At 35.8% G+C, this 20,632-nt stretch overlaps 1 protein-coding gene across 1 annotated transcript in view; it reads right to left on the bottom strand.

The window, feature by feature from the left end:
- Positions 1 to 20,632, bottom strand: part of LOC120423726 (calpain-11-like) — a 164,227-nt gene that overhangs the window by 133,164 nt on the left and 10,431 nt on the right. Inside the window, exon 2 of the mRNA XM_039587631.2 lies at positions 2,330 to 3,124. Within this exon, the coding sequence (XP_039443565.1) occupies positions 2,330 to 2,384 (55 nt within the window). The 5' untranslated portion in view covers positions 2,385 to 3,124. The remainder of the gene's footprint in view (positions 1 to 2,329; positions 3,125 to 20,632) is intronic.

The following is a 20,632-nucleotide window of genomic DNA, read 5'->3' on the forward strand; positions in this document are numbered from 1 at the left end:
GACGATAAATTAAGTCTCGTTTTCGTAACATTCACGCATTGATGCGTGTGTCAAGAAAATAGGTGACCCATTTTCTAGAACATTGATGCGTGGATCAGTAAAAATAGACTAAGAGGATTACCCAAAAGCGAGGGTGACGAAGTTAACGATTCCGTTGGTCCGTGGTGCAACCTGTTGAGATGCATGGCATGAGTAAAATTAGATTAAGTGATTCCTAATAAATATGCCCTGCTCCGAGGAATCGGAGTCAGTTATGTTCGAGAAGTATAGTGAGTCAGTTCTTCCATATCACAAGTCCCAAGAAGATACAACACAAACGCTGAAAGTTTCATTCAAATCGGAGCACTTCGATACGACCTCTAGAACAAACCGAGCAGAATCTACAAATACTGCCTCATAAGAAAATTCTTTCATAAGATAAAGATTTTCGATCGAATATTAAAATATCGATTTGTCATTTCTGGAATTTTGAAAAAAGATTTTCATTTTATTTCAACATTTTTCACGTTCCGTCAAAATTTCGTGAAATTTTGTGATTTGGAATTATGAACCCCATGAAAATTGCAATTTTAAGCGTGAAAAATCACTAAGCCCAGACTCATGAGGAAGGCCCCTAAAAAGTTTTGTTTTTTGGCTTTAGTTGATGTTTTTCGGTGAGAAATGAAACAAAATTCTTCTTCGTTACGTTTCGGCCTACTGTGAACCTCCAACGGGAGTCGGTTGCTCTCTCGTCGTCGTACAATCGGCTGCTGCTAAAACTAAAAGAGAGTCAGCCGAAAAAATCACGGCACGACTCTCAGTTAGCTGACACGATCCAGACACTCCAGCAGGAGTAGCCTGGCCTGGAAAAGTTTTTATGGTAACTTAAGTGTTTTTCATATTTGTGATTTTTGATTAAGATTTTATTTTTTGTATTTTTGTGTTTAAATATAGTCTGAAGATGGCCGAAACCAAGAAGTAGGCCGAAACGTAACGAAGAAGAATTTTGTTTCATTTCTCACCGAAAAACATCAACTAAAGCCAAAAAACAAAAATTCTCGGTGACCAAAACTATCAAACACTAAAAAGTTTTAGCCAAATAAAAAAAAATACAAATAAAATCAATTTCCGGAGTTAGGGAAGAATTGCTCCCTACAAAATAGTGGTTTTAAAAAACTTCAAATATCTTTCCAAAGAAAGTTGTGAAAATGACTAATTCAAAAACCTTTCTGAAAACTCGTGAACAATGATGACTTGGCCACCCTACAATGCAATACTGATGGGTAAATGAATGAATATGAAAAAAATACCAAATTTGATAGCGGAATCAAAAGAACCTCTAATTACAACGTTTTAATATTATTGAAGAGAGGTCAGGAAATAAAGTGGGTTTTGGGGTTTGAATAACAATTATATTTTCTGACATAATAAAGCTAAGCCTTGGTTTGACAAAATCATCTCAGCAACTTCAGTAAACAAATCCGACCACGCAACAATATTAATGACCATAATTCCGTTACAAGATTAGCCATATCGCACCCCGAGTGGCTTGAACCCAATCAATCACCCTCCGAACTCACCCTTTTTCAGCTAGTTTTGATGCCCAAGCCCCCACAAAAGTGGCCCTCGAAACCCCTTCGCGACAATCACGACATCTATCCTCACACCTCCGAAGCTCGCAGCATTTCTTCAACAAACCTTACGGCGGCGGCGGCGACTCGTCATCTATGGGCTTAACTTCGTCTGACAAAATTTTTAAAACCCATAAAAACAATCACCTCTAGCCAGATGCCATCTCCCGGGACCGCGGTCGTTTGACGTGAAGAGCGCGCGCGCTACTTCTGTTGGGGGAAGAATTCCAATAACACGCGCTTGCGGCCACCCCCTCCGCACCCCGGTCAAAGGGGACACTTTGTGTCCCACGATGAACACGGAGTTGATGGACTGGTTTTTCTCTTTTTTGCCGCAGCTTTCGGCCGAATACGACATTAGGCGAATGTTGATTTTTTGGGGAAGATTTCGCGGCGATTCCCACATCCCAGCGTGGAGAGTTCGAGAGACCATCACCGCAAAAAAGTGAGGAGCCTCTGTTTCTTGGAGGAGGTACATTTTGAAAAGAGTTTAAAAACGTATTGAACTAAAAAACGTCAAATCTTGGAGAACTTCAAGAGTTTGAAATTCTTTATCTTCTTCAAGATCTTAAAGAACTTTGTCGCACCTCCTTTCAGAACTGAGACCACTCATAAACGACACAAAACGCTCTTTGGCCAACACCGCCGAACTCTCAAATCCCGAAAACTTCAAAACCGACCAAGTGGTCGAGTATAAGCAAAATGAATGGGGTACTTACTTATATGGCCATTAGTGGGATGAACGATCCCATTCGGTCGATATCCGGAAGGCATTTTTATCTCAATTATTTATAAACTATTTATCCGCCTAATACTTCCACGGACCGAGGGCTCTCTACGGGTTGAGCCAGTCGCACGAATGTGGAGTAGATCTGCCGGACTTCTTCTTCGAGCTTGTTCGACGCTGTAGCGCTCTGTAGCGTTTTCCAGCCCAGTTCCCTACTCGCACGCACGCACCTACAATTTTTCACACACAACACACAACCGCCACTCTAACGCTGCCTTAGGGCAGATGGAACCTCTTCCTTGGTACGACTTTCTTCTCGGTTTAAACTTTAAACACCAGGTATCATCCCGCGCGAACGTGAAACTTCGGTAGATCTCCGCACTGTAGTTGGCACTGCGCTGTTGTTTTGGTCTGTAACGCTTTTAGGCAGGTCCCATCTTGATACTAGAGCCGTACTTTGTGTGTGAAAACTTCCCCCCGGTAGGAGTTTCCATTAATCACCGGCCTCATATCAGCTGGAACTCCACATTTCACCACTCCCTGAACAGTTCAGCGTCGATGTTTGCTCATTGCCACAGCTCTTTAGCTCAAATTGCCACCCGTAAAACTCTCCACCCAGACTAGGTATTTGCTTTGATTCCTACGCAGCAGTGTTGCCAGCGTCGTCGGAGATGCCCCTTATTTGGAGCTGCTGCCACTAACATCGCACTGGTCTGCTGAGCTTGGTTCCAGTTGGGAGTCATCTTTACCGGCAGCTCGGCTGTCGTCGAAGTTGGTTGCAACAGGCCTGGAAAGTCAAAGATTGGAAAACGAAACAACAGAAAATAAATAAACGGACCGACTATAACAAACGCAATGAGAGTGGTGTAGAAACTACTAGAAACAACAACAACAACCCATTGGTGTGGGGTACAAGAGAAATGAGTGCTGTCGAAGGTGTATCGGATTCGGCTCATCTAGTTACGGGGAGACATTGCGTGTGATCTTTGCCGGGAGGGTTTTGCTTTCTAGGCAAAGAAGTTTTGCTTCATTCTAGATTACTAGAAATACAGTCATTCCATTAATTCGTACACCCACAAACTTGGAATTCTTTTAGGGTACATTGTAAATACCTAACATAGGGAACCTTTCTCATCACCTCATTAGGATTTCTGGGAAGTTTTTTAACTTGATTTAGGGGGAGAGGGGGTAATATGCACCCCCGGGGCAAAATGCACCCCCTGCTTTTCTCGGTATTTGGAAGAGTTTTCCGGGGAAAATCTCATAGAAATTGGAAGCTTAACATTGCTTAACCATGCTGGAAAAATTTGAGCATCGTAGTTTAAAAACAGCTTAAGTTATTTGCAAAACTTTAAAATGTTGTGTTTTCATCTAATTTTGGTTGAACTTTCATTATGATTTTTGGACAGTATAAAAAGCATTTATTTTTATTGTAAGTATTGAGGTATATAGTTTTTGTCATAATCTTCACTATTCTGTAGATAGATGAGTCCAAAAACATCAAAAAATGTATTTTCAATTAAATTTTCTGCAAAAAGCGTGGTCGGGGCAAAATGCACTGCTGTAAAGCTCCTTTGTAAAAACAGCGGTGTCATCTAGTGGTGACTAGTGAAAACTGCTTTTACCCGGTGCATTTTGCCCCATGTTGTGGTGCATTTTGCCCCGTTGTTGTAGTGCATTTTGCCCCATTGTTGCGGTGCATACACGGTTGTTTGAAATGAATCAAAAACTTTTTTAGAAATTTGATATTTTCGAACAATTTTGAGGTTTTTTAAGACTTTTTCACATGGATGACGAAGAATAATAGTTGTTTAAGAACATCGAACAAAATTCTGCCACAGAAATGCTGTAATGTTTGAGAAATCACAGTTTTCCCTTAGGGGGTGCATATTACCCCCTCTCCCCCTACTCCTAATAATTCAGAGGTTTTAACAAAATACTGTGTACTGTGCATTCTTCAAAAAATCGGCATTCTTTAATTTTTTGTTATTTTTTTCAATTTGCTTTAAAACTTGTTGGGACCTTTCCTTGATCAAAGAAGCCATTTTGCATCAACGGTTCGTCCATACAAGTTTCCATTAAAATTTGACAACTATCCATACAAGTATGGTATTCTAGAATCTGTATCAATACCATGCCCAGGATATGATAGAAGCTTTTTGCCTTCCTCACCTTACTGAGGAAAGGCTATAAAATCACTCGAAAAATGAACTTTTTGATTTGACCTCGTAGACCCACCTTCACGTATACATATCGACTCAGAATGGGACCATCCATAAACCACGTGGACACTTTAGGGGGGGGGGGTATGGCGATTGTCCACGCTCCATACAAAAAAGATTTTTTTTTTGTATGGACAATTGTCCACGAAGGGGGGGGGGGGGGGTACGAGATTCCCAAAAAAGTGTCCACGTGGTTTATGGATGGTCCCGAATCATGTCCTGAGCAAATGTCTGTGTGGATGTGTGTAGGTGGGTGGACAAAAAAATTGTCACTCGATTATCTCCGGACTGGATTAACGGATTTTGACCGTATTAGTCTTATTCAATCCGTCTTGGGGTCCCATAGGTCTCTATTTAAAATCAGCAGGTTTAGTTAGGCACTTCAAAAGTTATGCTAAAAAAACGATTTTGACGTATGTCCGGAAGATTTAAAAAGCGTGGTTTTTGCAAGATCATGTTATACATTTTCAGAAAGGTATTAAAAAGACCTTTCCAATGAGCCCAAAACATCGTGGATCTGACAACCCTATCAAAAGTTATTAGCACTTAAGTGTTATTTATACACTTTTTGGAGGCCGGATCTCAGATATTTCAATGAAAATGATGTCCGGGTCCATCATGCGACCTATCGTTAGTTAGATAATCGAAAGACCTTCCAAATGATCCTAGAACATCGAGGATCTGACAACCCTATCAAAAGTTATTAGCACTTAAGTGTTATTTATACACTTTTTGGAGGCCGGATCTCAGATATTTCAGATGTCCGGATCTCTTATGCAACCCGTTGTTAGTTAGATAATTGAAATACCTTTCAAATGAGTTTAAAACATCAAAGATCTGACAACCCTATCAAAAGTTATCAGCACTTAAGTGTTATTTATACTGGAGGCTGGATCTCTGATATTTCAATAAAAAGGATTTCCGAGTCCATCATGCGACCCATCGTTAGTTATATAATCGAAAAACCTAAGATCTAATAACCAAATCAAAAGTTATTAGCACTTATGTGTTATTCATACACATTTTGGAGGCCGGATTTCAGATATTGTGATAGAAATATTGTCTGAATCTTCCATGCGAACTATCGTTGAATAGTTTTTTATCAGATCTTGCCGATGAGCCAGAAATATTGAAGGTCAGCGAACCCTATCAAAAGAAATGAGTAATAAAGTTGATTTGTTAAACATGTTAAGGGGGAATGTTGCTATTTTTACTGAATGAATTGACTTTATGAATGTGAGGAAGGCACCAACCACCTAAAGGTGGATTAAGTAACGTTTTTTCGAAAATTTTATTTTAGATGGAATTGTTGACATTTTTTTAATCTTAATTTTTGAAAACATTTTTAAATAATTATTGAAAAAAATCACTTAGTTTTGAATTCCAATTCTTATTTGAAATCAATACGTACTTCACAAAATTTTTGATATAATGCACTGTTTTCATGATAAATTCACCTAAAGTACATTTTTTACAATTTTGCGAATATTGTTTCAATAGCGTCCTAAGAAAATTTTCAAGAAAATTTGTCTAAGAAACTTTGAAGGTCAAAGAAAACTAAATAATTTATAAGCGATCGTTCAGCATATTGAATAATTTGTATTGTATTGTTATTATTTAATTTCTCAAGGTTTTATGTTAATGTCCCCTTTACAAGTAATTCATAAAAATCGTCATGTGTGAACTTAACCCTCTACAACCCAAACCGCGCCTTTAGACGGGCTTCGACTTATAAAATCGCCAAAAATCTTTTTTTTTCTACCAATTTTTTACCTTAAAAAAGCGATGGAAAGAAGAACTCTTAAAATTTTAGAAAGTTTTAGGGTTGAAAGTTTGACTTGTTTTATGTGACTTTGGCAAAGTTTTAAAAATTACATTTTTTATGGGGTCAGCGTTGGCTGTATTTTTCACTAACATTTCCTATATTTTATGTAAACAAAATATACAGTAGAGCATCCAATTTCCCGTCCCGGGAATTCCCAAGATTTCCCGGAAAAAAAATATTTCCCGTTTTCCCGGAAAACTGTAAATTTCCAGGGAATTCTATTCTGGTGGAATCAAACATTGTAAACAATGTATTGAAATTGTACAAAATGAAATAATAAGAAAACCTGATTTGATTTTATTCATTTCAATCTACTGTTCATATTGAACTAATTAGCTTATCTGTAAATTTCATGTTAAGGTTTTATTCAGATAATATTTATTTCTGAAGCATTCAACACTAGGAATATGTTTTGCTTATATGTTGGGCAACAACATTTACGCTATTATGGAATGAATTTTAATATAGAATGATTTTTTTTTTTGTTATATTATTTGAAAATAAGATATTCCCCTCTTCCGGCCAAGATCAAAATTGAGACTTGTTTAAAATTTCTCTTTACCTTGAACAAATTGGATGAAAATTGAATTGATATAATTGAATTTTCCAAAAAGGGTGATTCGAGACGAATTTGTTCAAAAGTATTCAAGAAATTCTTGTTTGAAGTTCTAAATTTATGAAGCACATGAGCTACCAAGGACGTAAGAGGGTTTAATAAGAAAAAATATCGTTTAATTTCAACCACTTTTATACCATGAAAATTATTTTAATCTAATTAATTTATTAGGCCATATAATCATATAAGTAAAATCATACCATAATTGGAACCATGAAAAGTCTTTAAAAAACAGATCCGTATCAAATGAAATTTACCCATATTTAATATTTAGAGTTGTGATTTAATGAAATAGTTTTTCAAGTTATATAGCGCTAGAAATTAGATTTTTAAGGTAAACTCAATGATTAATTATTTATTCGTAAGTTGAAAATACTTGTTCAGAAATAATTTATTTGCCATTAAAAACATTTTTTTCTGCATTATTTTTTTCAATTTCAACATTATGGCCACTGAGACAAACTAAAAAGCAATTTTATTGTTGTGGATCATAGATTCTCTATGTAAAAAACTTTGATTAAACAAAAAAATCTCAACAAAAAATACTACTAATATTTTTTTATGTACGTTTTGCAAGACAGCATAAAAAATTAATAAATTTATATATTTTCTCAAAGTTGTATGATTTTTTACAAGCAGTCAGGCCACTAATTGATCCTCACACTAATTTTGACCACTAAAGTTGCTGTTCTATACAATCCTGTTGCAAAATATCAATCAGAAACAGGATCAGAATAGTTTTCGTAAAATTTCAAATTTCCTGGGAATTTCCCGGGAAACTTGTTGAAAATATCCCGTTTCCTGGGAATTTTGCGTTTGAAAAGGTGACTTAAAAAACATGATAAAATTAGAATAAATGCAAATTAAAATACTAAATATAATACAAGCAAAACATAAAACAAGAGAAGAAAAGTTTTTCGTAGTACTTTTTCGTTGATTAGGAGGTCAACTCGGAAAAAATAAAAAAAAATATGGAAAAAATTAGACGGTAAAAGGTTACTAATTTTGAAATCTGTGTCCAGGTCATACAAACATACAAACGAACACTTTTAGAGGGAAAATTTGTTTGAGGAGAGTTTTCGTCAATTTAATAGTAATTTCCATTTACCGTTCCAATTTCAATCAAACAAAACAATCTGCATAGAATTCCTTAAATGCAATTCTCATTTTTAAGCTTATGGATTCATACAGAAATTCCCCACAAAAACACCATGATTCGATAAATAGTTCTCCGATTAGGCTCAATATTTTTCTGGGGGTCCTAGGTCGAAATAATTAGACCCGTAAACACCTCAAAAGCTGACTTTTCGGAAAATTTTATCATTATATTTTTTTTTTATCAAAAAATGGTGAACTTGTTTTTACAGGGTTCCGCCTAAACGACAAAAAATACGAAAACGGGAAAAAAACGATTTTTTACTTGAATTTCGACAACTTTAAAATTTACAAGATTAACTATACATGTTTGGGTGCCAAAAGTTGCGTTTTTTTCTAAATATTTTTTCATAAAAATAAAAAAAAACTATCTTATACCCATATGTTTGCTTCTAAGGCAGCTAAAATCGGTTGAAATGATGCGGAGTAATGATTTTTTTTAATGTGGTTTTTGTGAAAATCGACGAAAATGGCAATTTTTCGGACCACCCTAACACGACGTAGGTCACTTTAATGGCAAATAAAAAAAAAATACGGGTCTAATTACCCCAGAAAAATTTGGAGCCCGATCGGAGAATCGAATCATGCTGTTTTTGTGGGGAATTGCTGTATAGTCAGAAATGATATTGAATAAAATAGAAAGAAATTAATTTGAAAAGTGTGTCACCTCCTGTCACGCCATGAATAATGCAACAAATTCAATTGCATAATAACAAATGTCACTGGGAAGATGATGGAATCACCGTTCTCCCATAATTAGCTATTCCAACGAGTTAGATACCCCGCATTGGACTCCCGTTCAGTTCATTACCGCGACGACGACGACGACGACGATGCCAATCACCATAATCTGTAGCCCAGTTCGGAAAACATTAGATTGTAGGTACTGGTCGGCACACCAGACAAGACAACCAATGGAAAAAGCAAAAAGGGTTAATGGAAATTATGAAGTAACTCTCTTTTTTCTCGCGCTATTGCTTCATCAATCAGAGCGATGAAACTTAAACGCCGTTCGACTGAATCCGGAGTGCCTGCAAGAAGCGGTCTTGCAGTAGCATCATCTCTGCCAGCAGCAATCGACAACACCGTGCAGCCGATGGTCAATATTGGTTATGAGTCGCGAAACACACAAAAAAATATACCTAACTGTTGCATTCCTTCACCTTCACTCATCTCAGGCCGGAGTTACCCAATAGCCGCGACGGGCACGACCGGTGGCAAAAGTGGCCACATCCCAGCGGGACGCCAAACGGTTCGGTTCGTGAACAAAAAAACGACGACAAATTTGGGAGGCTGTAATTTGAGACCCAAATGGCCATATACAAAACGATTTTGCCTGTTTTGCAAAACGTACCATTAGCAGCAGCGCGTTTTTCTGACTCTGGCGAGGATGGACCACCCCTGGTGGCACCCGTCGATGGAACCGATAGCAGAACGGGGAAATTATGTGGTAGCAGCTTTGTAGAAAAAATATCTTCGAACACCTTTCCACAAGTCGATTGATGCGCTGATACGCCTCAAAATCTGACCAAGCGACGCGGAAGGTGCAAAAAAGATGAACGGAATGCACAATATGCTATGATGAAAGGCAGAAATTGCAGTGGCTCGCCACTGTCCGTCATAATTATGGAATTTGAGTTAATTAACATGTTGCAGTGTTTTGCTCTGTTTTTATTGCGCTCTTCCCACAGACCAGAGCTGTGAAAAAGTTGCAACAATGTTTTGCAATTTAAATAGCTCAATCAAGAAGAAATCGTCAAAATTTAGTTTTTAGTCGTGAAACAACTTTATGATAGTATCATTTTTACAATCTATCTAATATTCTTAAAATTTGAATTTGTTATAATAAAAATAAAATAATCAATCCGAATTAGTGTTGCAACCCTTTCATGCCCAGTTCAATTTTCATTGGTTTTAGTTGGAAACTTCAAATAAAGAAATTCCAAACAATTGCAACTTCAGAATTAATCACATTTGAAAAAAAAATGGAACAGAACAGAACAAGATTTGTGTTTTTATCCATCACTGGCCAATCCCTTTCCACCAGGTTCAATATCTGCTTTGATTCACATTCCGAGAAAGATAATCGCCCGGATCGATTAATGAAATCAAGCATCAGATATCAAAACCGTGCCATAATACTGAGCGCAACATTGGCGTATGTTACCTCATTATCGTCGGTGGTCAATTTAATAATGACATAATTGAGATGATTCAATCAGTCCTGCACAAACACGAGAGGCGGATCCGGACCATTATTTGCAGCCTCGGAAAAAGTATCGAAATTCGCTGCAATTGGCGTTGTCCGTGTAATCGCGGACAAGGAAAAAAAAGTTGGTCGAACAAAATTGCCGCATGGAAAAGCCGGAAAATTGATCTGTATATTGCGTGTCTGAGTTTCTTCTGTGAACAACAGCAACATCGACAGCACACGTGTGCGCGAGATCAACACTGTTCGAGAGCGAGCAGGGAATTGCATGGAGATGGCTATTTTGGACGATTCGTTCAGGGGTTTCGGCGGGTGATCATGGATGGATAGTTTGGAGTCGCGTTATGACATGTGGAAATCGGTTACGCTGATTTGCATGGTTGAATTTGGTTAGATTTCTTTTCTTCTCTTAATTTTGAGTAAGCAATTAGGCTAGAGATGCATATTCAGTGCCAGCACAAAATTGAAAATTAGAAACCAAAGTTTGAAGTAAATTATTAAATCGTTTGAGGTTATGTTTTGACCTTAGAGCAATTCTCTACGAAATCGGTCTGTTTTCATGAATTTTAATTTTATTTTTTGTTTTTAAATCCGGCTGAAACTTTTATGGTGCTTTTTTTGTCCATAGAATTTTTCTTACAAATTTGGCGGCTGTCCATACAAAAATGATGTATGAAAATTCAAAAACCTATATCTTTTGAAGGATTTTTTCAATTTGGTGTCTTCGGCAAGTTATAGGTATGGTTAAGGACTACACGGAAAAAATGATGCACGGTAAAACATTTTTTGGTGATTTTTTATTTAACTTTTTGTCACTAAAACTTGATTTGCAAAAAAAAAAACGTTACTTAATCCACCGGAAGGTGGTTGCTGCCTTCCTCCTAAAAGCCTTGCAACCACACACTACGAAAGCTTTGGCTAACGCTTACTTAGTAAAGACACTATACATCTGAGTGCTGCCATCTAGGTATGATAAATTTAATGAACCATTTGAAAGCACTGCAGTGTTTGTGTGCGTGCACTGAGCGTAAAGTTCCGACAGCTATCCGCCGGAGCTTTCAAATTATGTAAATAATGACCCTTTTTAGTATCAACCAAAACAGTTTTTCGAACATATCTTTTAAAGTACTGCGCCAAGCCTGATGAAATTTAAAAAAGACTTAAAGAACCTGAAGGCAAATCCAAAAACATAGATCCGGACAAAATCGGTCGAGCCAGTTCCGAGAAAAGTGAGTGAGAAAAAAAATTCTACGTCCATCCACACGCACAGACATTTGCTCAGAATTTGAGTCGATATGTATACGTAAAGGTATATCTGGGAGGCTTATTTAAAAAGTTCAATTTTTGAGTGATTTTATAGCCTTGCCTCAGTGAGGTGAGGAAGGCAAAACACTATGCAAAAAATGTTTTCTTTAATTCAATACTGATTTTTTTCAAAAAATAGAAATATAGGTCGCAAAACATTGTCAACTTCATTTTTCGATGTATAATCAAATTTGCAATTAAAAAGTACTTTAGTGAAATTTTCATAAAGTGCACCGTTTTCAAGTTGAATCCATTTTTAAGTAACTTTTTTGGAAATAGTCGCAGTTTTTATTTTTATTTAAATTAGTACACATGTTTGCCCAATTTGAAAAAAAAATATTTTTGAAAAGCTGAGAAAATTCTCTATGCTTTGCATTTTTGAACTTTGTTAATACGACCCTTAGTTGTTGAGATATTGCCATGCAATGGTTTTAAAACAAGAAAATTTATGTTTTCTAAGTCTCACCCTAACAACCCATCATTTTCTAACGTCGATATCTCAGCAACTAATGGTCCGATTTAAAATGTTAAAATATTAAAAATTCGTGAAATTTTCCGATCTTTTCGAAAATAATATTTTCAAAAGGTTTAAATCAAGACTAACATTTCAAAAGGGCCATAAAATTCAATATTACGCCCTTTTGAAATGTTAGTCATGATTTATTTTTTTTGAAAATATTGTTTTCGAAAGTGGGCAAACTGTACTTATTAAAAAAAAATGAAAAACCCGACTTTTTTCAAAAAAGTTACCTAAAAATGGCTTTAAGGATACACAGCAACCAAGGAAGTTGTTGTCTGCTTTTTTTCCAAAATTGTCAAACTTACGAACCCAATCTTGCAACAATCTGATTGTAAAATTAATAAACTTTGTTGATAACTATTTTGTAGACTGCACTTTAGGGGATGAATAAAAAATTATACCGATAGTTTCCGTAGTTTTCAAGATACTAAAATGTCCGTAACAAAAATCTTGGTGCAAAAGCTCTGGTTGATGTGCTCCGTTAACTTGAAAACGGTGCACTTTATCAAAATTTCACTAAAGTACTTTTTGATTGCAAATTTGATTTTACATAAAAAAAATGAAGCTGAATTTTTTTTGCTACCAATGTTTCGATTTAAAAAAAAACCGTGTTGATTAAAAATTTATAATTCGGTCAAAGAATTTTTGTACAAAATTTTTGAAAATTTTTGAAAAGTTGGCATGTGATGTCCCTTAAAAAAACAAAAAAAAGTGTTTTTGTAACAAAAAATTATATTAAAAATCACATTTTTTTCAAACGTGTATCATTTTTTTTCAGTATAGTAATGATACATACCTACAAAATTCCTTCAAAACATACAGATTTTTGAATTTTCATGCATCATTTTTGTATGGACAGCTTGTCAGCTGTGTGCTATCTTGTGACATAGACCATTTCGGTCGAAAATGAGTTAATGATAACGTTTTGCTATACTTAACAAACACTACAAGATGCTTTAACCCGATTTTGGAAACTCGCTTCCGTTTCCCGGATATCGCAATACACACTTGTGACAAAGACCAATTCATCATCAAAATGATTGTGCACATTTGTGACACGTCACACATGTTGTTGGAAAATGTGGAAAATTTTTCTTGTTTTTCACAAATTTATGTACACACATACTTTCTAAAGGCAATGCAACCTTTTGTTTATAAAATATACTGATTAAGTCGATTAAACCATTGATTTGAGCTTATTTTAGTTTGTATGGGAATTCTGTACACACTTGTGACACATAGTACAATTTTACTTTCGAAACACACTTGTGACACGTGCTTTTCAGATTTTTATTTACATTATTTACTGTATCTTTTAACTGGGGTAACCAAATTAGTTGAAACTTGGAGCGTTTGTTAAGCGATAGTATACGAATAGATTGCTTCAAAAAGTTTGGCTCTATCATTCATAGTTTTGAAATTATTTACCAACAAACTTTAAAAATCGATTTTCTCGAAAAGTACTAAATGGTCGTTGTCACAAGATAGCACACAACTGACGAGCTGCCAAATTTGTAAGGAAAATTCTATTTACAAACTAATGATGCAAAATGGCTTCTTTGGGCATACCAAAAGCACCATAAAAGTTTCAGCCGGATTAAAAATACAAAAAAATCGAATGACCGAAATCTGAGAGAATTGGTCCTTAAACAAATTATTTCAAAAAATTGAAACAGATTTTGAAATTATCAATTTATTATTTGTGTACATCTCTCAAGCTGATCTTTTTTGTATGTTACAAAAACACAGCAAAAAAAAAACTCGCAAATCCGTTCCGAAATCTCCCCACAAACACACATCCGGATCTCGTAAAAAGGCCGGCCAGGAACAATTAAAAATTATAATTGTCGCCCATTTCTTCGCGGACCATCGCGCACTTCCACAACAACAACAAACAACAGCCGAAGCTCTCCTACAATCGTGGTCACCTTCATCGCCATCATCATCCCCGTGTGAATGGAATGTGAGTAGCTCTCAGGTGCGACTTGTGTGTTTGTGAGGGAGAGCGTGTGTGTGTGTGTTTGTCTTTTGGCATGTTTCACTTCACCACGCAAAAGTGATATCGGTCGTTGACCATCCCAAGAGAGATGACTTGGTTGGTTGGACGGACGAACAGGGTGGTGTGGTAGTGTTTTATATTAATTTTACTCTTGCCGCATACTAGGAACCAATTTGGCCGGTTGGAGAAGTAAAACAAAAATAAAAGCCAGATGATGGCCACCGCGCGCAAGCAATATATTACCGGAAGTCGGGCAGCTCTCCGACTTTGTGGTAACGATTTATAGACAGAAGTGCACTCAATCAAACTCTTTTTAACGATAGATGAGTTGTATCAAAAATTAAAAATTTCACATGTAAAGATTTGGGGGTACAAAGATGGATTAATCATAAAAAAACTTTTTTAATGTCCATTATATGCAGACTACTTCATTTATTTGTTTTTTTGATTAGTTCAATGGAATTGGTACAAAAGTGAACGAAAAACGTCCGATTCGGAAATTGCATTGCAATCAAATAGATGGAACCATTTACTCCAAACAAGAACAAAAAAACATGAGGAAACAAAAACCTCAAAGAGAGATAATCATAAAACGGAGATGCTGAAAAGTGCATCCGACACAAAAAAAACGTCACAAAAAAGTTCTACACCATACTGTTACTCAATTATGACTTTTTCCAACGCGAGCCACAAAAAGCTCAAGCCCGGTCTTTCTTGGTCAAGTAACGGAAATGGGTTTTGAATTCTGTCAACTGAAAGTGTGTGTGTGTGTAGCGCCGCGGCGGAAAAACAGTCACCACCCAACCCGCCAATTGAGAGTGTCAAAGTCAATGAATGCTGCCGCTAATAAGGAACCCATTTGCCAGGTGGCTCTCTCTTGCATTGTAGCGCGCACAGTGAGAGAAAAAGAAAGGAAAAGAAAATGGGCATCAACAATGAAAGAGTGTAGTAGAAGGAGGAAAAAAGCCGGCGACGGAAGGTTTTATAGCTTTATCGCACAAGCTGACGACAACGACCACTTGTTGTCGGAGCTTTTGTGGGTCAATGGGTAAGATGGAAATTAATTGCTGTTGTGATTGTATTAACTTTTTGTTTTGTTATTTTGAGGGTGCGAGCTTTTTACTTTTCAGCGAGAGTAAGGCGGTAATTAAGGTGGAAGTAGAATTTCGAGAAGTTATTTAAAGACCTAAAATTTTAATCAGCCTATCCTCGGTCCTAACCTGGTCACAGCATCTAAAAGGACCTAATAAAAAAAGTCGAGAACAAAAAAAAATCAGAATTGTTGTTTTGAATATATCCTTATTGAATAATTTATTTTTCGGATATATTTCTCGGGTACACAGAAAAAAAATCAATTCTCGTAATCGTGAATTAAATTCACGAATACGAGAACCACGAAGGAATTTATTCATGAGTATGGTGCATTTGCACTATAAACGTGAAAATATCCCTTCGTGGTTCTCGCATTCGTGAATTTTATTCACGATTTTGAGAATTGATTTTTTTCTGTGTAAGATTGCAAAAGAACCTCAAAGGCGTATTAGGTTCAAAGCATTTGAGAGAAGTGCAGATGAACAATCTCAAGTATGTTTCAAATTGTTTTTTATCGAGTAGAAATTTTCCAAGGTTACTGAAAAGGACGTAATAAAAATAAGCAAAAAAAAATCCGCCAAGGCCTGTGGGTTACACAGCGAAAACTTTGCCTTTTTTATCACAAAAAAAATCTTTCGCCATTTAATGAAAACTGAGTCTTGATTAACACAAATATAAGTTCTTTTTTTGATTATTTAAACGTGTTTTAGAAAACATAAAATGACAACATAAGTAGCAACCAATATTTTACACGGAGTTGTACATTTTTGTAAAATACACGATTTTTCAAATGTTCCGACACTAAGTTTTAAGAAATATTACAAACTAGAAGAAAACTGATCAATCACAAATCATACTCACTTTAACATATTCTGTATTAAATTCAATTTAACGAATTTCTGCACCAAAATGAATCAGAATGTGCCGGTTGTTGCCTTCTTGAAGCTACTGAAGGAATTTTTGATCTAAAGCAATTGTGTTTCAAAATTTATATAATTTTGTGCTACAATCATTGACGTCCTAGTTGGCAATCATTGATTAATGACGATTTCCATAACTTTACAAGGAATGAAATAATCGTTACCAAAAGGAATCAGCATGTGTAGGGCACTATTCTAAACAACTTGTTGAAGGAATTTTGTCAAAATATTGAAAGCGACGCAAATTTTATATCTTTGAACGAAAAATCATGACAATGATGGAAGTCTTCACGTTAAAGCAAAATCGAATTTGCATTTTGTTAGTTATTTAACTTTTTTATCTTTGTGTTATTAAGGAATGGTCGCAATGCTTGCTTGGAGCGTATCCTAGACCTTACATCTTCCCAAAAACTATTCAATAAATGCAATACGCCATAACCATAATGACACACATCATCAATTCAAACATTTATCCGCAAACACCGTAGAGTATTGAAAATGCATTAATGATACTAATCAGCATGAAACATTTCGCAAGCAGTAGACTTTACTGAACAAATCCAGCAAATAACACAGTCCAACAAGATTTTGTCTCTGACACGAGTATATGTGTTCCTAGTAGAATTTTGCCTGCTGAATCCGAATCCGGGTCCAGAATTGCTCCAAATGGTCCCAATTTTGAGATACACCCGTTTGAAATGTTAGTTTAGGCCAATATTGGCTACTTTGTCGACTATTTTACAAAAGAACTATTGAATAAACAAATAAACCAATAAATGTATCTTAAAGTTCACGTTTTCCCCTTTCTGAAACACCCCTGGTTTTTAAAATTTGATTATTACGCATATTTATAGCCATATTAAAATTATATTATTACGCATATTTATAGCCATTATTACGCATATTTATAGCCATTTTAAAATTATATTTTCAGTTGGTTCTCATTCAAGTTTTTCCAACTTGCATGCAAGTCAAATTCTAATTTTAAAATGGCTATAAATATGCGTAGAAACAATCAAATTTTAAAAACGAGGGGTGTTTCAGAAAGGGGAGAACGTGAACTTTAAGATATATGTATTGGTTTATTTGTTTATTCAATAGTTCTTTTGTAAAATATTCGACAAAGTAGCTAATTTTGGCCTAAACTAACATTTCAAACGGGTGTATCTCAAAATTGGGACTATTTGGAGCAATTCTGGACCCGGATTCGGATTCAGCAGGCAAAAATCTACTATCAGTCAGTCAGAACATCAAAATTTTTTATAAAACAAGTGGAATGTCTGAAAATAGAAAAACATGCATTTCAGTTTTAGTAAGAGTTTTCAAATAAAATGTGCTTTATGCTTAGCAAGGGGTTTCGTCCAACATTCAGATCAATAGCAGCCAGAAATTCATTTTTGGAAGCTAACCTGTTGCTGTGCTGTTACGCTTAGATATTTTCAATTTAAACCAAAACGGCTATTATTTGACTTATTTCACACTGAGCATTCTAAAAAAAATAATGACTCAATAAATCTTAACTAATTCGAGTTATTCTCCATTACAACTAGAAATGGATCATACAAAAATGTCATCAATTTGGTGTCCTGATTAATGTTGTGTATTAGGGCAATTCAATTGTTAGTCGTCTCATTTAGAAAGATCGCAAATTGTCACCTTTTTTTTCTTTTTTCAACAATTTTTACAATAATTAATCCAATAATTTCTAAGATATTTAGATTTTGAATTTGGCATTAGGAAATTAATCGAATATTTTTTAAAAGGCTAATTCGAAGATTCTCCGAAAAATATTTTTAAAATTATTAAAAATGGGCAGTGCACAATTTTGCAAATTTTGGGGCCCAAATTTAAGTGGAAAAAAAACTGTAAAAACTTGTTAACCAAAAAAAAATTTTAAATTCATTATTAAAAAAAAATACTCCATACCTTCAACTTTGCCGAAGACAAAATGTTTCTGATTCCTTCTTAATATACAAATTTTTGAACTGTTATGGACAGCCTCCAAAATTGTGTGGACAAACCCATAGGAATACCCCAACGAAAATAAATTGAAATAGAAAATTTAAACAACAAAAAACTCATTAATTCTGACATTTTCTCATGTTTCAATGGTATTTGTAGAAAACATTCAAACTCAATTTATTTTGTGGCAAATTGGAACCTTTTTTTCAATATCCAAGAAATAAAATTACCAAAAAATTGATTTCAGCAATTCAAATAAAGCAAGCGCAACCTGAAACTAAAAACAGTTGTTGGCAGAATCTAAATGCAACAGATGTTAATTTATTCGCAGTATCTCAAAACAAGTAGCGATCGTTCTACTTTCGTATGATCACACCTGATTACGCAACTAAGTAAGCCGCTTACCGACTCCCAATCGATAAAAAGCAAAATTACACACTCCCGTACCCCGTAATCGATAAGCTTATCTCACTCATCTTAATATTTTCAACACGCAGCCACCATAAAAGCTCATGTCCCAAATTCCGCTTCGATTTTTCATCGAACAATAGGCCGTTGTCGTTTTCAGCTCTGAGGGTTGGCGCCGAGGGTTATTTATTTTCTAACCGCCCGTGACCGACCACATTATTATATTTGGTTAGTGGCCGGGGTCCTGGGCCCAAGGGTTTGGCTTGAGCCACGACCACGACCAAAACCGCGCGCTCGAGGTCAGAAGTTCAAGACGGGACCCCTATGCGAAAGGGGTGGCAAGTTTTGAAGATTTTCATATCTTCAAATTTAACTAACATTTTGGTTCAAGTATTTCCCAATAATATTTTTCAACTAAAATTCTTGAAATATGAAGATTCACAATTTCAAGCAACTTTTCAAACATCCCTGTCCACCGCTAACCGTTTACCAAAAATGGACCCCGGCGCAAAAAGCTCGATTTGATCTCTATTTCCCACATTGTTGCGGTGACGTCGCGGTACTTGAGCCGGAGTCGTGTCAGTCCAGGCGGCTTGGGCTGCTGACTGCGGCCGGCCAATTGGCGGCTTTATTTGCTTTCAATAGTCTCCGGCGCGGGTCCAAGCAATATGGCCTGGGCGCTTAAAGCAGTCTCGCGTTGCGCGTCCAAACAATTAATCATGATTTATAAATGCACATTTTTATTGCTCGCCACGTATACCTATCAGGCGGCCGAGGAGCAAATAATAAAAGAGATGCACAGTGGGAATGGTCAATGATCATTGACAATTGATCGACAAAAATATCTAAATTGACAAAAATTGGCTAGATTGAATTCCAAACTACCAAAATCTAAGATAACAAGAGCCTTACTAACTCAAATGTAACAATAATCAGAAAATCGACGTTGTGGTACTATCTTGTCACACGTCGTTTTTGGACTTTCCGAGAAAAAACGCGTTTTAATGATTGACCTTGAATAAATAAAGAGAGACCATGACAATGTACACAATAACAAACATTCTGTTCACTGTCCCGAAGTTTGGTTGAATTTAATTGCCGGAGACTCGAGTTATAATTACAAATGTTTACGGTAGTCGGGCATGTACGTGTGTCAAACGCGTTCAGACTTGAAATACCTTTGGTCAATTACATCAATTTTCAGGGTGTGTCAAGTTAGCACGACAAAATTGAAACTTCTTTCATATGAAGAGAGGATTTTTTATTGAATATTTCAAGACTGAAATAGAATTTTGCAGATCTGTGAAGGTCAAAATTTGAGCCATACAGAGTTGATTACTAACAACTATCCAACAATCAAAAGTTCTCTTTTTCAAAAATAAAAAATAAACGATAATAAAATACAAATGAAAATATCAATAAATTAAACTTTAAAATTAACATGCTCGATAAAAATGATTAAATGTATTTAAAACCTGGGAATTTATAAATTTTTGACAAAAATTTAAGAGCGAGTCCACGAGCAAAGCATACCCATCTCGCATCGACCTCACCAATCTGCCTGAAATTTTCAGGGGTTGTTTGTACATATATAACTAGCATCTGGTAAAAATATGAGCACTCTAGGTCAACGGGAAGTGGGGCAAATCGGGACACAAAGTTTGAAGGTTCAAAAACGTCAAAAATCTTAAAAAGGCTATAACTTAAGCAAAATTCAATTTAATTTCAAAATTCAAAATGCATCTGAAAGGGCTTGAAAAATGCAACAAAATGCAGGGTAGAGCATCCCAATTGGTTATTTCTAAAGGGAGTTATTGGCATTTTAGTGAAAAAATAGCATAATTTTCAAACTCAAATAAAAAAGTGTTCCATCCAGATATCAACTCGGTTCGACCTGCAGCTTGTAGGGGACATCTGGGACTACCATCTGAGACTGAGAACGCTTTGGGTAAGGCAGTTTAACATATTAAATAGACACTTTTACTTTTAGTGAAGTTTTTGGTTGTAAATTTTTGCTCGGGGGACCCCTTAGATCCCATTTTCTGGTGATAATTTTATCATA

Source organism: Culex pipiens, chromosome 2 (assembly GCF_016801865.2).
Source record: "Culex pipiens pallens isolate TS chromosome 2, TS_CPP_V2, whole genome shotgun sequence".
Taxonomy (NCBI): Eukaryota; Metazoa; Arthropoda; class Insecta; order Diptera; family Culicidae; genus Culex; species Culex pipiens.